At 45.5% G+C, this 20,081-nt stretch overlaps 2 protein-coding genes across 2 annotated transcripts in view; one reads left to right on the forward strand and one right to left on the reverse strand.

Moving 5' to 3' along the window:
- The first annotated feature begins 6,586 nt into the window (after window positions 1–6,586).
- Window positions 6,587–20,081, forward strand: part of LOC110528604 (uncharacterized) — a 153,436-nt gene continuing 139,941 nt past the window's right edge. The window contains exons 1-2 of the mRNA XM_090242002.1: window positions 6,587–6,657; window positions 17,930–18,011. The gene's annotated coding sequence lies outside the window, so the exon portion shown is untranslated. The remainder of the gene's footprint in view (window positions 6,658–17,929; window positions 18,012–20,081) is intronic.
- The window catches only part of LOC110528605 (glutamate receptor-interacting protein 2), a 158,204-nt gene continuing 150,238 nt past the window's right edge, over window positions 12,116–20,081 (reverse strand). Inside the window, exons 22-24 of the mRNA XM_090242236.1 lie at window positions 19,475–19,822; window positions 17,843–17,989; window positions 12,116–14,201 (exon numbers count right to left, since the gene is read on the reverse strand). Of these exons, the coding sequence (XP_090098362.1) occupies window positions 13,974–14,201; window positions 17,843–17,989; window positions 19,475–19,822 (723 nt within the window). The 3' untranslated portion in view covers window positions 12,116–13,973. The remainder of the gene's footprint in view (window positions 14,202–17,842; window positions 17,990–19,474; window positions 19,823–20,081) is intronic.

The following is a 20,081-nucleotide window of genomic DNA, read 5'->3' on the forward strand; positions in this document are numbered from 1 at the left end:
TACACGGAGACAAAACACCATGAACGACCAGCTTTACTGGCACATAAAAACCCAGATCTCAAACCACTCATATGAGATTCCATTTTGTATGATGAAGAAATGACTTAAATGTTTAATTAAGCTCAACCGCTTATCTTTTCCAATGAGTAAGAAGACATGGATGTGTTATGGAATGGTGGGGTAAACTTTGGGCACCATTATCTCCTGAATGTTTTGGCATTCATGTCCAAAAAGTAACTTTCTGACCACTTCTACCATGCTCAAATATGTATGGAAAGTTATGTTCAAATCAAAAAGAGTGAGTTCAAAAAGGGATTGAAATCAAATGGAATGACCCTATATCAAATCAAATGGAATGACCCTATATCAAATCAAATGGAATGACCCTATATCAAATCACATGGAATGACCCTATATCAAATCAAATGGAATGACCCTATATCAAATCAAATGGAATGACCCTATATCAAATCACATGGAATGACCCTATATCAAATCAAATGGAATGACCCTATATCAAATCAAATGGAATGACCCTATATCAAATCAAATGGAATGACCCTATATCAAATCAAATGGAATGACCCTATATCAAATCAAATGGAATGACCCTATATCAAATCACATTTTATTTGTCACATGCACCAAACACAAAATGCTTACTTACAAACATTTAACCGTGTGTTTAATACAGGTGATATTTCTTTAGCAGACTATGTGAGATGTGGATCGATGAACGCTGTTTATTTTGGCTGCCAGTGGATATGTTATTGCAATAATAGCAATAATACTTTTAATTTGCACCTTTCCAGATGCCCAAAGGACACAGTAACACATAACATGGTAAACATGAACATCAGAATACTAAACTGCGTTACAACAGAGGTGCATGGTTCCCATTTTGTTGTTGTCGCTAAATCAACGACGCATAGGAAACAAACAACGACAACTTCCAAGTACACCCTGAGGTCCATTCCATCAGGCAACAGCCCCTGAAACTCTATGTCACAACGTGTAGCTGTACAGTTGCTGTAGACAGAGGTTAGGGGCAGAGAGGCAGCAGTAGCTCAGTGAAAACAACAATATGGGCAGATGAAACCTCATGATAAAAGATGTCCCACACTTGTCTGGGTTCATTTTCACAATGAGTCTCGGAGCAGGAGTGTTGATCTAGGACCAGGTCCCCTCTGTCCATAATCTTATTTATTATAACCTAGAATGTGAAACTGATCCTACATCAACACTCCTACTCTGTGAACACGGATCCCTGGTTGGCGAGATCTGTTGGCCCTAGGGGAAGACAGTCCATCCTTAAAATAACTGCAAGTTATTTCTTTAAGTAAGGTTAAGTTAATAAGTTTTCCATTCTGTGTCTGCCAGAATTCTCCAGATATAGCTTTTTATGGCAGATAATATCTTCTTGGAAAAATTTGGCATTTGTGATCTTGTCTTAATACAACTCAGATGTTCTAACTTCCTCTCTTTCTCCCCCCCCTCTCTCCCCCTCTCTCTCCCTGTCTCTCCCCCCCCTCTCCCCCTCTCTCTCCCCCCCCTCTCCCCCTCTCTCTCCCTCCCTCTCTCGCTCTCTCTCTCTCTCTCTCGCGCTCTTTCTCTCTCTGTCTGTCTGTCTGTCTCTCTCTCTCTCTCCCCCCTCTCTCTCTCTCGCTCCCTCACTCTCTCTCACTCTCTTTCTCTCCCTCTCTCTCTCTCCCCCCTCTCTCTTTCTCTCTCTCTCGCTCCCTCCCTCTCTCTTGCTCCCTCGCTCTCTCTCTCCATTTCCCTCCCCTCAAAATGTGGTCTCTAGCTCATGTGACTGGGTTGGCTGGTTGCTTTCCTATGACGGTGAAAAACAGGAAGTGTGTGACAGTTTAATTCTGATCTACTCTGCACTGTCCATAACTGCATCTGCCGAAGACACGGAACTGCTGTGTGCACCATTTAAGACCAGCTAGCATGCCAGGCAGAGAGCTGTTCATTAGGCACCAAATGTTAGAAAACAGACTGAAAAAGGGAGGGACTACCTCTACTTGTCCAATAAGAAACATTTTGTGTGTTGAAAAGCATTTTGCTACGTTTTGCTACCTTTTGGACTAAGGACTAAGGACCCTACAGTTTGCACCATGCAGGCCGGCCAGAAGGCTAGAACAGCAGGTTAGGACAGCAGGTTAGGACAGCAGGTTAGGACAGCAGGTTAGGGCAGCAGGTTAGGACAGCAGGTTAGGACAGCAGACTAGGGCAGCAGGTTAGGACAGCAGGCTAGGACAGCAGACTCAGACAGAAGGCTAGGACAGCAGACTAGGAAAGCAGGTTAGGACAGCAGGCTAGGACAGCAGACTAGACAGAAGGCTAGGACAGCAGACTAGACAGAAGGCTAGGTCAGCAGGCTCGGACAGCAGACACAGACAGAAGGCTAGGACAGCAGACTAGGACAGCAGGTTAGGACAGCAGGCTAGGACAGCAGGCTAGGACAGCAGGTTAGGACAGAAGGTTAGGACAGAAGGCTAGGACAGCAGGTTAGGACAGCAGACTAGGACAGAAGGTTAGGACAGCAGGTTAGGACAGCAGATTAGGACAGCAGGTTAGGACAGCAGGTTAGGACAGCAGATTAGGACAGCAGGTTAGGACAGCAGGTTAGGACAACAGGCTAGGAAAGCAAGCTAGGACAGAAGGCTAGGACAGCAGGTTAGGACAGCAAGGGTTAGGACAGCAGGCTAGGACAGCAAGTTTTAGGACAGCAGGCTAGGACAGCAGGCTAGGACAGCAAGGTTAGGACAGCAGGCTAGGACAGAAGGCTAGGACAGCAGATTAGGACAGCAGGTTAGGACAGCAGGTTAGGACAGCAGGCTAGGACAGCAGATTAGGACAGCAGATTAGGACAGCAGGTTAGGACAGCAGGTTAGGGCAGCAGGTTAGGACAGCAGGTTAGGACAGCAGACTAGGGCAGCAAGTTAGGACAGCAGGCTAGGACAGCAGACTAGGACAGCAAGTTAGGACAGCAGGTTAGGACAGCAAGGCTAGGACAGCAGGCTCAGACAGAAGGTTAGGACAGAAGGTTGGGACAAAAGGCTAGGACAGCAGGTTAGGACAGAAGGTTAGGACATCAGATTAGGACAGCAGGTTAGGACAGCAGGTTAGGACAGCAGGTTAGGACAGCAGATTAGGACAGCAAGTTAGGACAGCAGGCTAGGACAGCAAGGTTAGGACAACAGGCTCGGACAGAAGGCTAGGACAGCGTGCTAGGACAGCAGGCTAGGACAGAAGGCTAGGACAGCAGATTAGGACAGCAAGTTAGGACAGCAGGCTAGGACAGCAGATTGGGACAGCAGATTAGGACAGCAGGTTAGGACAGCAGATTAGGACAGCAGGTTAGGGCAGCAGATTGGGACAGCAGATTAGGACAGCAGGTTAGGACAGCAGGTTAGGACAGCAGGTTAGGGCAGCAGATTAGGACAGCAGGTTAGGACAGCAGACTAGGGCAGCAGTTAGGACAGCAGGCTAGGACAGCAGGCTCAGACAGAAGGCTAGGACAGCAGACTAGGAAAGCAGGTTAGGACAGCAGGCTAGGACAGCAGACTAGACAGAAGGCTAGGACAGCAGACTAGACAGAAGGCTAGGTCAGCAGGCTCGGACAGCAGACACGGACAGAAGGCTTGGACAGCAGACTAGGACAGCAGGCTAGGACAGCAGGTTAGGACAGCAGACTAGACAGAAGGCTAGGTCAGCAGGCTCGGACAGCAGACACGGACAGAAGGCTTGGACAGCAGACTAGGACAGCAGGCTAGGACAGCAGGTTAGGACAGCAAGGTTAACAGAAGGTTAGGACAGAAGGCTAAGACAGCAGGTTAGGACAGCAGACTAGGACAGAAGGTTAGGACAGCAGATTAGGACAGCAGTGTGTGTGTGTGTGTGTGTGTGTGTGTATGTGCGTGTGTGCGTGCGTGCGTGCGTGTGCGTGTGTGCGTGCGTGCGTGCGTTCGTGCGTGTGTGTGTTAGGGATAATGTAAATTCCTCATTAACAACAAAACATTTAATGTTTAAAAATCTGGAGCTTCCTCTTTTGGTTGCAATAAACACATTTAAAGAACTACATGAATCACCTATGAACACAAACCGTGTAGCAAAAACATCTTTGTTTATTTAGTCATCTTTTTCTCTTCAAGGTGTAGCAGTATTTTCCTTATACAAAATCTCAATAACCTCTTTTTTATTGTGCTCCGATACGTCCAGGGAGAAAATATGATATAAAAATACTATAAAGACAATAGAACATTAATTTTACACCTTAAAAAAATGAAGAGTTTCATTCCAAAACGCTATATATCCATTTACAGAAATGTTGGTAAATTAGCGTTTATTGTTTAAATAAATATTGAAAGAGATTGGTGTGGTTTTTTCTCTCTCACTATCTTATCATGGCATGGGGTTGTTCAGTGACAGACATGACATTTGTGTATAATCTATCACTTGACGGTTTCATTTTCAGAGAGACATAATTCGTGATTTCTGTTGCAAAACGCTACATATCCAGTTTCACACAGTCAAATGTAACAAATGACCCACATTTTTAATGAAGGAATGTATACATGATGCATTTGTTGACATCAATATATATATATATTTTTTAAACAAATAATTGAATACAGTAATATGAGATATTTATGTAAAACATTTGACATTTTTTTTGTCATTCAGCAGATGCTCTTATCCAGTGCATTTATGTTAAGATAGCTAACCACATATCACAGTCAAATATACAGGATACAAACAGTCTATTCAGGCCTAACAATGGATATATAGTGTTTGGCAATGAAACGCATAATAAAAATCATATGCATCTAAAAATGTTTAATTCAAAAATTTGAGAACAGTAATATTTTACGAACACATGAAGGTACCCACAAGCAATCACTTCAGAGGAAAAACACAAATGTAAAAAAAAATAATAATAATTGGTGGATATAGGAAATAAACTCTTCAAATACACACTATCATTGCATACATATATTTGACCTTTGACCTTTGAAATGCATAGGGATGATCACATGTAAAATGCCTCAAAAGCTTGTTAAACTCTAACCTTAAGAAACACTTTTGTTTTTGCCACTTCATGATGCGTAGAAAAACACCTGTCTTCAATCTCAACGTTTTATAATTCGTACATGAAGATAACTACAGTACACGTAACACTCGTTGTTATGCCATCGAAATGAATTGAGAATTTCCCCGTTTACAAAATGGTATTCTTGATTTATGAATACAGGCCCAGAATTATGAAAATGCCTTTGACATTGGCCTTCCATTACCAGGGATAGATTATGGTGGAGTTGCATAAATGCTACACAGAGAGAGAGAGAGAGAGAGAGAGAGAGAGAGAGAGAGAGAGGAGAGTGGGAGAGAAAGAAAGAAAAAGAGAGAGGAGAGGAGAGGAGAGGAGAGGAGAGGAGAGGAGAGGCGAGGCGAGGAGAGGAGAGGAGAGGATAGAGAGAGAGAGATAGAGAGAGAGAGAGAGAGAGAGTGAGAGAGGAGAATGGGAGAGAGAGAGAGAGAGAGAGAGGTGAGTGGGAGAGAAAGAAAGAAATAGAGAGAGAGAGAGAGGAGAGTGGGAGAGAAAGAAAGAGAGAGAGAGCGAGTGAGTGAGAGAGGAGAATGGGAGAGAGAGAGAGAGAGAGAGAGCGAGAGAGAGAAATGAGAGTGGGAGAGAAAAAACCTATGACATTTCAAATGTTTTTTTTATTTTTTATTTCACATTTGTTTACTTTCTATTTCACTTGCTTTGGCAATGTAAACATGTTTCCCATGCCAATAAGACCCCTTAATTTGAATTGAATTGAATTGAGAGAGAGAGAGAGAGAGAGAGGAGAGAGAGAGAGAGAGAGAGAGAGAGAGAGAGAGAAGGTGAAAGACAGAGAGAGAGAAGAAAAGAGAGAGAGGGTATGAGAAGTTATGAGAAAGGAAAGATACATAAGCAAGGGAAGGAGAGAGAGTGAGAGAGAAAGGAGAAAAAGAAACTGTCTATAATTCTGTGGCCAGGGCCAGTTCCGTGGGCAATAATACAAGCCTGAACAGAGACGGTGATTGTTCTTATGAGAATTCTCAAAAACAATGAGTGCTTTCTACTTCATAGACACAACTGGTGCTTTCCAACACAGGGTATAAACGGGACTCTGGATATGTATCCCAAATGGCACCCTATGGGCCCTGGTCAACAGTAGTGCACTATCCTATGGGCCCACGGTCAACAGTAGTGCACTATCCTATGGGCCCTGGTCAACAGTAGTGTACTATCCTATGGGCCCTGGTCAACAGTAGTGCACTATCCTATGGGCCCACGGTCAACAGTAGTGCACTACATAGGGAAGGGTGCCATTTGGAAGGTATCCCGGGGCAGGGAAAATATTTGGAGTAATGCTCAGATAATTACAAGTGAAACGTGTTTTGGGGTTTGCTGCTCTGGGGACCAAGAAAATAGCTTCACAAATAGATTTTTGAAGAGAAGGCAGGAATTTTCTTGACCACATGAGAGATAAAGGGCTAATAATAGGCCTAAATATAGTCTTTCTCAATAACAAGCTAGTGGAGGCAGAGGTTTTCCCACTTGCAAACATGTTTTCTGAGAAATCTTAAAGAGACGCTTGTTTACTTGTCGACTGCTCACCGGTATGTAATACACTCCGATGACTTAGAAAGATAATACAGATAATTGTTTGCCTGGAAAGAAACTAAGTTGTAGCAGCTTTTCTAATTTTTCCAAACATCTTTATGCTTGCCTGGCTTTAGTAACTGGCATTGGTAACTGGCATTGGTAACTGGCATTGGTAACTGGCATTAGTAACTGGCATTGGTAACTGGCATTGGTAACTGGCATTGGTAACTGGCATTAGTAACTGGCATTAGTAACTGGCATTGGTAACTGGCATTGGTAACTGGCATTGGTAACTGGCATTGGTAACTGGCATTAGTAACTGGCATTGGTAACTGGCATTAGTAACTGGCATTGGTAACTGGCATTGGTAACTGGCATTGGTAACTGGCATTGGTAACTGGCATTGGAAACTGGCATTGGTAACTGGCATTGGTAACTGGCATTGGTAACTGGCATTGGTAACTGGCATTGGAAACTGGCATTGGTAACTGGCATTGGTAACTGGCATTGGTAACTGGCATTGGTAACTGGCATTGGTAACTGGCATTGGAAACTGGCATTGGTAACTGGCATTGGTAACTGGCATTGGTAACTGGCATTGGTAACTGGCATTGGAAACTGGCATTGGTAACTGGCATTGGTAACTGGCATTGGTAACTGGCATTGGTAACTGGCATTGGTAACTGGCATTGGTAACTGGCATTGGTAACTGACATTGGTAACTGGCATTGGTAACTGGCATTGGTAACTGGCATTGGTAACTGGCATTGGTAACTGGCATTGGTAACTGACATTGGTAACTGACATTGGTAACTGGCATTGGTAACTGACATTGGTAACTGACATTGGTAACTGGCATTGGTAACTGGCATTGGTAACTGGCATTAGTAACTGGCATTGGTAACTGGCATTGGTAACTGGCATTGGTAACTGGCATTGGTAACTGGCATTGGTAACTGGCATTGGTAACTGGCATTGGAAACTGGCATTAGTAACTGGCATTGGTAACTGGCATTGGTAACTGGCATTGGTAACTGGCATTGGTAACTGGCATTGGTAACTGGCATTGGTAACTGGCATTGGTAACTGGCATTGGTAACTGGCATTAGTAACTGGCATTGGTAACTGGCATTGGTAACTGGCTTTAGTAACTGGCATTGGTAACTGGCATTGGTAACTGACATTGGTAACTGGCATTGGTAACTGGCATTGGTAACTGGCATTGGTAACTGGCATTGGTAACTGGCATTGGTAACTGACATTGGTAACTGGCATTGGTAACTGGCATTGGTAACTGGCATTGGTAACTGGCATTGGTAACTGGCATTGGTAACTGGCATTAGTAACTGGCATTGGTAACTGGCATTGGTAACTGGCATTGCTAGCTAGACATGCTAGAAGGTGCATGTTATTTGATCTTTCTTGACCACATTGTAAGTAGTGTACTGAAACTGGTCTTTGAGAACATGAAAAAAGTAGCGAAACACAGAGAGGAACGTTACTAACTTGTTCCAGGAACTATTTGTGCTTTTCTTGCTCCAACTCCGACAGTCGTTGTTTGGCGTGACGACCACAGTCTTTTTTAAAGACAGCACAAACAGAACTGGTTCCAGGCTAGAACGTTTTTCCCAGTGAGAGAAACTGAAGGACGTTGCTGAGTTCCAGTCACACTCAAAACTCATTGTCAGCCAAGAAACCCAAAGACCTCGTCCTCTTGTCCTTTGCTTCTACCTAGTGGTTGACGAAACATGTCATATCAAGTTTGTACCAAAGTACAGTATATCTAATCTTGTTGCTGATATGATGCAGTACTAATAGGAACTCTTTTGGGGCTGCCGAATGTTTTGGGAGACTGGATGAATAGGAACATACCAGATCACCAATGTAAAGATTTGAGCACGGTAAATATCGTTGCGATCGAGAGTGCGTAAGACCATGCGTTCATTACTTTTCTACAGTATAACGACGACAGCAATGTACTGTAATTCATTTTAAAAACACTTCAATTCTCTGTTTATTTCTACCATTAAATGTTTGTTTTTAAATCTCTGACCTCTTGCCCCTGGTTTGTGATTACTGAGTGTTCTCTGTCATTCGACCTTAATATCAAATCAAGCAGAAGGATTCCTCGTAGACCAGAGAGGGAAGGATGACACGATCCTTTACCAGCCATGTTTCATAACCAATATTCATAGTAGTTATTGATTATATGGGTTAATAATAGGTGGACTAAGCAGATATGTTGTTACCTCAGGGTCGTGGTCAGAAGAAAACTATCTGGACTTTTTTTTTCGTTTTCTGTTGTTTCTAACGTTTTTGAAAATGTTTTCTGTTGTGTGTCCTAATGAAAACCAAGACTTTGCTGCCATTGGTCATTAGTACATTAGTACAATGGCACATAGTTTATTAATACCAAGAACACTATTCACTCTGTATCGCAGAAATTCAGCGCTGTTGAAAGACTGTTCCCACAGTAGTAGTGTTCTCACATATGTCGACTCAATCGGAAGAGGATTGGCCAAACCTCAGAGCCTGGTTCCTCTCTAGTTCTGGCCTTTCTAGGGAGTTTTTCCTAGCCACCGTGCTTCTATACCTGCATTGCTTGTTGTGTGGGGTTTTAGGCTGGGTTTCTGTACAGCACTTTGTGACATCAGCTGATGTAAGAAGGGCTTTATAAATAAATTTGATTGATTGATTGAATCGGAAATCACCTTAAAATTACTAGCACAGAATCTATAGCCCTTCATGGATACAGCTTGAATAAAGCCTCAAATCTATTAACAGAGAGGTTGTTGTTTCAGGTTGACCTGGGGGTCAAATGAAAGCAGGCCTCAGTGTCCTCTGTGCTACTTCAGGTTGACCTGGGGGTCAAATGAAAGCAGGCCTCAGTGTCCTCTGTGCTACTTCAGGTTGACCTGGGGGTCAAATGAAAGCAGGCCTCAGTGTCCTCTGTGCTACTTCAGGTTGACCTGGGGGTCAAATGAAAGCAGGTCTCAGTGTCCTCTGTGCTACTTCAGGTTGACCTGGGGGTCAAATGAAAGCAGGCCTCAGTGTCCTCTGTGCTACTTCAGGTTGACCTGGGGGTCAAATGAGAGCAGGTCTCAGTGTCCTCTGTGCTACTTCAGGTTGACCTGGGGGTCAAATGAAAGCAGGCCTCCGTGTCCTATGTGCTACTTCAGGTTGACCTGGGGGTCAAATGAAAGCAGGCCTCAGTGTCCTCTGTGCTACTTCAGGTTGACCTGGGGGTCAAATGAAAGCAGGCCTCAGTGTCCTCTGTGCTACTTCAGGTTGACCTGGGGGTCAAATGAAAGCAGGCCTCCGTGTCCTATGTGCTACTTCAGGTTGACCTGGGGGTCAAATGAAAGCAGGCCTCCGTGTCCTATGTGCTACTTCAGGTTGACCTGGGGGTCAAATGAAAGCAGGCCTCAGTGTCCTCTGTGCTACTTCAGGTTGACCTGGGGGTCAAATGAGAGCAGGCCTCAGTGTCCTCTGTGCTTTATCCTCTTAACAGCAAGGCTTAAAAGGCTGGGAGCTGGGAGCTGGACACTGAGGTGCTTGAAGAGGGTTTGGTGCTGCTATATTATGCCCAGGTTTAACTGTGAGTCTAAAATAGCCACAGCCATTTTCCATCATGGGAAACATTTGAATATTTGGCCTGGTAGAGGTGGGGGAGTGGCAGCTTGGCTTTAGTTTAGTTCAGAGAGGACAGACAGGATGTTATGTGCCCTCCAATTCCAATATGGCACATGGGGTTAGATGATATATGATGCCAGGACAGGGGGGTAGAGGCATAGATGGATAGAGGGATAGAGGGGTAGAGGCATACATGGATAGAGGGGTAGAGGGATAGAGGGGTAGAGGGGTAGAGGGGTAGAGGGGTAGAGGGGTAGATTAACAGAGGGATAGAGGGATAGAGGGGTAGATGGGTAGAGGGGTAGAGGGATAGAGGGGTAGAGGGATAGAGGGGTAGATGGATAGAGGGATAGATGGGTAGATGGATAGAGGGGTAGATGGGTAGATGGGTAAAGGGGTAGAGGGATAGATGGGTAGATGGGTAGAGGGGTAGATGGGTAGAGGGATAGAGGGGTAGAGGGGTAGATGGATAGAGGGGTAGATTAACGGATAGAGGGATAGATGGGTAGAGGGGTAGATGGGTAGATGGGTAGAGGGGTAGAGGGATAGAGGGGTAGAGGGATAGAGGGATAGATGGGTAGAGGGGTAGATGGGTAGATGGGTAGAGGGGTAGAGGAGTAGAGGGATAGAGGGGTAGATGGATAGAGGGGTAGATGGGTAGAGGGATAGAGGGGTAGATGGGTAGAGGGATAGATGAAGAGGGAGTGGAGAGAAAGGAGGACAAACTCAAAGATACATCATTAGGATAAACAAAGATAACGTGGAAAAGGTTCTACTCAGTGGAATATTATTATGTCTCAGGTTGTTGCTTGAGGACATCCGTAAATCCGTTTGGCCAAAACGTTGAAATATGAAAGCGCATCAATCAATACAAATAAATAAAAAAGGATTGCAGTGTAAATACTCTTCCGACCACTGACTGACCACCATATGTCCAGATTAAAGTCTTTGCTGAAGGACCAAACACTTTAGTTTTATTATCCCCATCAGCTCCCCAATAGCAGCAGGCTTCTGCATTGTCCTCCTTCACCATTTGTCAACAGTGTGTGTGTGTGTGTGTGTGTGTGTGTGTGTGTGTGTGTGTGTGTGTGTGTGTGTCTGTGTCTGTGTGTGTGTGTGTGTGTGTGTGTCTGTGTGTGTGTGTGTGTGTCTGTGTGTGTCTGTGTGTGTGTGTGTCTGTGTGCGTGTGTGCGTGTGTGCGTGTGTGCGTGTGTGTGTGTGTGTGTGTGTGTGTGTGTGTGTGTGTCTGTGTGTGTCTGTGTGTGTGTGTGTCTGTGTGCGTGTGTGCGCGTGTGTGTGTGTGTGTGTGTGTGTGTGTGTGTGTGTGTCTGTGTGTGTGTGTGTCTGTGTGTGTGTGTGTGTGTCTGTGTGTGTGTGTGTGTGTGTGTGTGTCTGTGTGTGTGTGTGTGTGTGTGTGTGTGTGTGTGTGTGTGTGTGTGTGTGTGTGTGTCTGTGTGTGTGTGTGTGTGTGTGTGTGTGTGTGTGTGTGTGTGTCTGTGTGTGTGTGTGTGTGTGTGTGTGTGTGTCTGTGTGTGTGTGTGTGTGTGTGTGTGTGTGTGTGTGTGTGTGTGTGTGTGTGTGTGTGTGTGTGTGTGTGTGTCTGTGTGTGTCTGTGTGTGTGTGTGTGTGTGTGTGTGTGTGTGTGTGTGTGTGTGTGTGTGTGTGTGTCTGTGTGTGTGTGTGTGTGTCTGTGTGTGTGTGTGTGTGTGTGTGTGTGTGTGTGTGTGTGTGTGTGTGTGTGTGTGTGTGTGTGTGTGTGTGTGTGTGTGTGTGTGTTCAAAGCTTCCACTTTTTGAAGACTCTAACAAACAAAAGCAGTTTCAGAATAGGTCACAGGTCAACTGTTTCTTCATTTTTTAATATATATATATATATATATATATTTATATATATAAGGGGTTGACATAATGACAACACAGGAAACACGAGACTTGGGGTATAAAGGAATCTGTAAAAACATTTTCACATTATAATTTTTTTTACCGTGTTTGATAGGGCTGAAGACAGAGTTCTGTGAGTCTGTACGGTGTAGCTGTCGGTACAAGTCCAGCCACCACGGGTAGTGTCTGTGGTTCCGTGTCAGTGGAACCCCTGGCCACAGGTCTGTGATGCTGGTCTGTGGTTCCGTGTCAGTGGAACCCCTGGCCACAGGTCTGTGATGCTAGTCTGTGGTTCAGTGTGTTTGTAATTACAGGTCTGTGATGCTGGTCTGTGGTTCAGTGTGTTTGTAATTACAGGTCTGTGATGCTGGTCTGTGGTTCAGTGTGTTTGTAATTACAGGTCTGTGATGCTGGTCTGTGTTTCAGTGTGTTTGTAATTACAGGTCTGTGATGCTGGTCTGTGGTTCAGTGTGTTTGTAATTACAGGTATGTGATGCTGGTCTGTGGTTCAGTGTGTTTGTAATTACAGGTCTGTGATGCTGGTCTGTTGTTCTGTCTCTGTGTGTCTATAGTTATATGTCTGTGGTTACAGGTCTGTAGTTATGGGTCTGTAGTTATAGGTCTGTAGTTATAGGTCTGTAGTTATATGTCTGTGGTTACAGGTCTGTAGTTACAGGTCTGTAGTTATAGGTCTGTAGTTACAGGTCTGTAGTTACTGGTCTGTAGTTACAGGTCTGTAGTTACAGGTCTGTAGTTGTAGGTCTGTAGTTATAGGTCTGTAGTTATAGGCCTGTAGTTACAGGTCTGCAGTTACAGGTCTGCAGTTACAGGTCTGTAGTTATAGGTCTGTAGTTATAGGTCTGTAGTTACAGGTCTGTAGTTATATGTCTGTAGTTACATGTCTGTAGTTATAGGTCTGTAGTTATAGGTCTGTATTTACAGGTCTGTAGTTACAGGTCTGTAGTTATAGGTCTGTAGTTACAGGTCTGAGACATGGTGTGTCTGTAATCACAGGCCCAAAGTGTGTCTGTAGTATGTATAGGTCCATGGCGCTTGTCTTTGACTGTGTGTCTTTTGTTTGTAAAGTCACAGGTCATTGGTGTGTCTGTAGGCTGTAAAGTCACAGGTCATTGGTGTGTCTGTAGGCTGTAAAGTCATAGGTCATTGGTGTGTCTGTAGGCTGTAAAGTCACAGGTAAAGTCACAGGTCATTGGTGTGTCTGTAGGCTGTAAAGTCACAGGTCATTGGTGTGTCTGTAAGCTGTAAAGTCACAGGTCATTGGTGTGTCTGTAGGCTGTAAAGTCACAGGTCATTGGTATGTCTGCAGGCTGTAAAGTCACAGGTAAAGTCACAGGTCATTGGTGTGTCTGTAGGCTGTAAAGTCACAGGTCATTGGTGTGTCTGTAGGCTGTAAAGTCACAGGTCATTGGTGTGTCGGTAGGCTGTAAAGTCACAGGTCATTGGTGTGTCTGTAGGCTGTAAAGTCACAGGTCATTGGTGTGTCTGTAGGCTGTAAAGTCACAGGTCATTGGTGTGTCGGTAGGCTGTAAAGTCACAGGTCATTGGTGTGTCTGCAGGCTGTAAAGTCACAGGTCATTGGTGTGTCTGTAAACACATGGTTTTGTTTGCGGTTGTAGATTCAGATACAGTTCCATGGTCGTGGTCTGTGGCTTGGTGTGACTGTAGTCTGTGTCTGTAATCACAGGATCCATGGCTCCGGTTGTAGTGGTGGTCTCTGCTGTTGGACTGCAGTGCAGAAATCAGTAGTCCTTATTCCTGGTCTGTGGTTCCGTGTGTCTGTACTGCGTGTCTGTAAATCACAGGTCCATGGCTCGAGTTGTAGTGGCATAGTGGTGGTGCTCCCTACTGTTGGACTGCAGTGCAGAGATGAGAAGTCCTTGGTCCTGGTCCAGACAGTCCGGTTCATGGTGCAGTTGCTGGGCCAGAGGGTTCCTGCTGATCACCAGCTCCAGCTTGTCCCCGGCCTCGGTGATCAGGGGGACAGCCAGGCAGCAGTCAAAGTCTCTGGTACGCACGTGGTTCACCTACAGCACCAGGGGAAGTCATTCATTAGACTCTTATTCAGTCATTCATTAGACTCTTATTCAGTCATTCATTAGACTCTTATTCAGTCATTCATTAGACTCTTATTCAGTCATTCATTAGACTCTTATTCAGTCATTCATTAGACTCTTATTCAGTCATTCATTAGACTCTTATTCAGTAAATCATTAGCCTCGTATTCAATGATGAATTAGCCTTATTCAGTAATGAATTAGCCTTATTCAGTAATGAATTAGCCTCCTATTCAGTCATTCATTAGACTCATATTCAGTCCATTCATTAGACTCTTATTCAGTCATTCATTAGACTCTTATTCAGTCATTCATTAGCCTCGTATTCAATAATGAATTAGTCTTATTCAGTAATTAATTAGCCTCCTATTCAGTAATTCATTAGACTCATATTCAGTACATAGTTGATCACGGCACAATTTTCTAAAAACGGTGGATGGTATGGCAAGTATTGAATCAAGACGATCAACTTGGGAGTCAAGTTCCTGGTACGCATGTGGTTCACCAACCCCCTAAAATAGAGTCATTTTGCAGACTTTAGCAGACAACGTGACTTACAGAACTGTTGACATTTACAATGACACGTTCACACGTCCCAAATAATGGGAAGACATGCAGATTCATTCATTATTTGACCCTGTCGGTAGAATTAGTCACTTTGGAGTTTGGACAGTATGGTATGTGTCACGATGTGCGTGGCATTCTGACATATAGATTTGCACGTGCAACTCTGAATATTGCCTTAATCATTCAATGATTTCAGTAGGATGATTTGTGTGTGTTAGGATTCAGACCTGTGTGCATGTTGAAGCAGTTGTTTATTAATGTGTTGCACAGTCCTCACTACGACAGCGATACAAAATGGAGGGTGTCAAATAGACATACATACACCATCCGTATTAACAAGTTGTATCGATTCCAGCCACAATATGGACACTTCTGCTACTACTGTAGACCGCGCACAGACATATCAGATTCTAAACCATAAAACATTGTAACCAAGGACTGATTTCTAGGAATATAAACTCCACAAACACCGTAGTCAATAGTCAACATAGCAACAGCCCTGTTAATTACGCTTTATAACCACATCAGTGTGCACTGTTTTATTCTGGTTCACACCATATGGGCCCGAACCCAAACCGAACCGAACCGAGCCAAACCGAACCAAACTGAGCCAAACCGAGCTGTAACTGCTCTGGCCTGGTTACAGATCCACCATGGCAGCTGGAAACCAGGCTGGAAGGACAACGTGAAAGGAAAATATCAGAGCAAGCACAGAACAGCTTGGGTTGGCCGCCGTATAGTGAGATTCAGGCTTGGAAGACAGCTAGGGAACTGAGATCTGGAAGTTAAGAGCAACTGGCATATGTGCTGGTTGTGCATATTTAACTTTTTATCTTGGCCGAGTCAGTACACGTTGAATGTGAGTTTTTATAGTAAGTCGTTCTTGGTTTCTTTATTTACCTTCAATAAGTGGACTTTATTAAACTGTGGCTTTGGCTTCATCAGAACCATTCCCATTGTCCTATTCTGGTATAAAAATGTCCTTCAATTTTTCTTCTGTCTCATGGGTATTAAAGGTTGAAATAGATACTGTACTTCTTCTGGTCTAAACATGTCTTCCTATTTTATTTTATTTTCTTCTGTCTCATGGGTATGAAAGGGAAGATATAATAATAACTGTACTGTTTTCCCACCAGTGGGGTTGCTATTGCCATCTCCCAGTGGTCACAACCCAACCTGTCCCTCCATGTTTTCTCTGTTAATACGCTGATCGTTTATTAACTTGCCAGCGGTCTGTATTGAGAGCCAGGGGGAGGGAAGGAGAGAGGGAGAGAGAGGGAGGCAGGGGGAGGGAAGGAGAGAGGGAGAGAGAGGGAGACAGGGGGGAGGGAAGGAGAGAGGGTGAGAGAGGGAGGCAGGGGGGAGGGAAGGAGAGAGGGAGAGAGGGGTGGATAGGGAGTCAGGGGGAGGGAAGGAGAAAGGGGTGGATAGGGAGTCAAGGGGGAGAGAGGGAGAGAGGGGTGGATAGGGAGTCAGGGGGGAGAGGGAGGCAGGGGGGGGGGAAGGAGAGAGGGGTGGATAGGGAGTCAGGGGGAGGGAAGGAGAGAGGGGTGGATAGGGAGTCAGGGGGAGAGAGAGAGAGAGAGAGAGGGGTGGATAGGGAGTCAGGGGGGAGGGAAGGAAAGAGGGGTAGATAGGGAGTCAGGGGAGAGGGAAGGAGTGAGGGGTGGATAGGGAGTCAGGGGGAGGGAAGGAGAGAGGGTTAGATAGGGAGGCAGGGGGAGGGAAGGAGAGAGGGAGAGAGGGGTGGATAGGGAGTCAGGGGGAGGGAAGGAGAAAGGGGTGGATAGGGAGTCAAGGGGGAGAGAGGGAGAGGGGGTGGATAGGGAGTCAGGGGGGAGAGGGAGGCAGGGGGGAGGGAAGGAGAGAGGGGTGGATAGGGAGTCAGGGGGAGGGAAGGAGAGATGGGTGGATAGGGAGTCAGGGGGAGAGAGAGAGAGAGAGGGGTGGATAGGGAGTCAGGGGGAGGGAAGGAGAGAGGGGTAGATAGGGAGGCAGGGGGAGGGAAGGAGAGAGGGGTAGATAGGGAGTCAGGGGGGGGAGGAGAGAGGGGTAGAGGGGTAAATTGAGAGAGAGAGAGAGGGGGGGGGGAGAGAGAGAGGGGGGGTGGGTGGGTGTTACACGCCAGGCTAGCTGAAGAAAATCCCAGTAAAATAACACAGACACATGATCATTAGATACTAACACTGCTAGTGCCATTCTGTGTGTGTGTGTTCGTGTATCTCTATCTATCTATCTATCTATCTATCTATCTATCTATCTATCTATCTATCTATCTATCTATCTATCTATCTATCTATCTATCTATCTATCTATCTATCTATCTATCTATCTATCTATCTGTCTGTCTGTCTGTCTGTCTGTCTGTCTGTCTGTCTGTCTGTCTGTCTGTCTGTCTGTCTGTTTATCTACTGTACAGGCTGATGGGTAGTTACAGGCTGATGGGTAGATACAGGCTGATGGGTAGTTACAGGCTGATGGGTAGTTACAGGCTGATGGCTAGTTACAGGCTGATGGGTAGATACAGGCTAATGGGTAGTTACAGGCTGATGGGTAGTTACAGGCTGATGGGTGGATACAGGCTGATGGGTAGATACAGGCTGATGGGTAGATACAGGCTGATGGGTAGTTACAGGCTGATGGGTAGTTACAGGCTGATGGGTAGATACAGGATGATGGGTAGATACAGGCTGATGGGTAGTTACAGGCTGATGGCTAGTTAAAGGCTGATGGGTAGATACAGGATGATGGGTAGATACAGGCTGATGGGTAGTTACAGGCTGATGGGTAGATACAGGCTGATGGGTAGTTACAGGCTGATGGGTAGATACAGGCTGATGGGTAGTTACAGGCTGATGGGTAGTTACAGGCTGATGGGTAGATACAGGCTGATGGGTAGTTACAGGCTGATGGGTAGACACAGGCTGATGGGTAGTTACAGGCTGATGGGTAGTTACAGGCTGATGGGTAGATACAGGCTGATGGCTAGTTACAGGCTGATGGCTAGTTAAAGGCTGATGGGTAGATACAGACGCAGTAGGCACCTGTAGGATCCTGTCATATGGTTTCAGGCCTGCACGGTCAGCCGGGCCCTCGGGACGGATCATGTTGACATAAACACCTTTCTCCAGGAACCCGTCGGAGACGCTGAAGCCGAAGTCATCGCTCTCTGGATCCTTCATCACCGTCACCTGGGAATTACAACCCGATAAGGTAATACAACCCATTAGTTTAGTGCTGCAAACACATACAGTAGCTTCAACACACACACAGCTGGATATAGCTGGACATAGTTGGACATAACTGGACATAGCTGGATATAACTGGACATAGCTGGACATAGCTGGACATAACTGGACATAACTGGACATAACTGGATATAGCTGGACATAGCTGGACATAGCTGGACATAGCTGGACATAACTGGACATAGCTGGACATAGCTGGACATAGCTGGACATAACTGGACATAACTGGACATAACTGGACATAGCTGGACATAGCTGGACATAACTGGACATAGCTGGACATAGCTGGAAATAGCTGGATATGGCTGGATATAACTGGACATAGCTGGACATAGCTGGACATAACTGGACATAGCTGGACATAGCTGGACATAACTGGACATGGCTGGATATGGCTGGATATAACTGGACATAGCTGGACATAGCTGGACATAGCTGGACATAACTGGACATGGCTGGATATGGCTGGATATAACTGGACATAGCTGGACATAGCTGGACATAACTGGACATAGCTGGATATGGCTGGATATAACTGGACATAGCTGAATACAGCTGGACACATAACTCCTTTAACACTGTTAGTACTGCTCATATATCCTGCATCTTCACACATGGCTGCACAGCTTTGTGACATAATGGGGCCTTGGGATGGTTGAACATACACTTAAAATGCTAACTAAAGCCAATGACAGAGAAGGGTGGCTATGGTGTTACCTTTACCTCTGAGCGCAGTGAAGCCTGCATTTAGCAGGCACACTCTTATTCTGTGACTTGCAGTACTGTGTATTCAGCATCACGATCTTCGCAAGTAAAACCTTCCTCAGAAAGAGCCGCTATTGGCAAGACCAATGCTATTGAGAAAACGAACTACAGCAGACAGGTTGGTCTGACAGTGAAGAGCAGGATGCACAAGCCAATCAATACATTAGAGTGTTGTTAGTCAATAATGTATGTATTGATATATTATTGATTACTGTGTTATGTTACTGTGTTCTGTTACTGTGTTCTGTTACTGTGTTCTGTTACTGTACACTGTCTAGACCCCAACAGGAAGGAACAACAGCATATGGTGGAGTCAAGTCAAATCAGTCAGGTTCCCGTGGTGCAGGGCTCTTTAACCCTGTTCCTGGAGAGCTACCCTCCTGTAGGCTTTAACTTCAACCCTGTTCCTGGAGAGCTACCCTCCTGTAGGTTTTAACTCCACCCCTGTTTCTGGAGAGCTACCCTTCTGTAGGTTAACTCCAACCCTGTTCCTGGAGAGCTACCCTCCTGTAGGTTTACACTCCAATGCCAGTCGATTCAGATCATCAACCAGCTAATTATAAGAATCAAGTGCGCTTGATTAGGGTTGGAGTAAAATCCTACGGGAAGGCAGCTCTCCAAAAACAGGCTTGGAGAGCCCTGCATGGTGGGTACATTAGTCACCTTGTGTAGCTCAAGAGGGTTCGGGGATAGGATCTCCTGCATCTCCTCCTTGATTCTGCGGGACTCCCAGGTCTTCTCAGACACCCGGAGTGTGTTCTTGGCCTTGGCCTCATGATGCAGCTGGGTCCTGGCCTCGTGGTGCAGGAGCTGGGCCTCCGGGGGCAGATGGGCCTCCTGGTGGAGGTGGACCTCCTGGTGCAGGTGGGTCTTGGCATCGTGGTGCAGGAGGGAGCTCCTCCGTAGAGGGCTGACGCGGGGCTGGCTGACGGGGTCCCCAGGGTGGGAGATGGCATGGGACTTGTTACCATCCACCCCAATACTGATGGCACTGCCCGTCATGATGGATGCCTATAGAGAGAAAGTAGAGTAGAGTACAGAGTAGAGTATGGTATAGAGTAGAGTATAGTACATAGTAGAGCAGAGTAGAGTACATAGTAGAGTAGGGTATAGAGTAGAGTAGAGTAGAGTACAGAGTAGAGTAGGGTATAGAGTAGAGTGGAGTAGAGTACATAGTAGAGCAGAGTAGAGTACATAGTAGAGTAGGGTATAGAGTAGAGTAGAGTAGAGTACATAGTAGAGCAGAGTAGAGTACATAGTAGAGTAGGGT

The sequence above is a fragment of the Oncorhynchus mykiss genome, chromosome 7 (genome assembly GCF_057628025.1).
Source record: "Oncorhynchus mykiss isolate SJ-2025 chromosome 7, ASM5762802v1, whole genome shotgun sequence".
Classification (NCBI taxonomy): domain Eukaryota; kingdom Metazoa; phylum Chordata; class Actinopteri; order Salmoniformes; family Salmonidae; genus Oncorhynchus; species Oncorhynchus mykiss.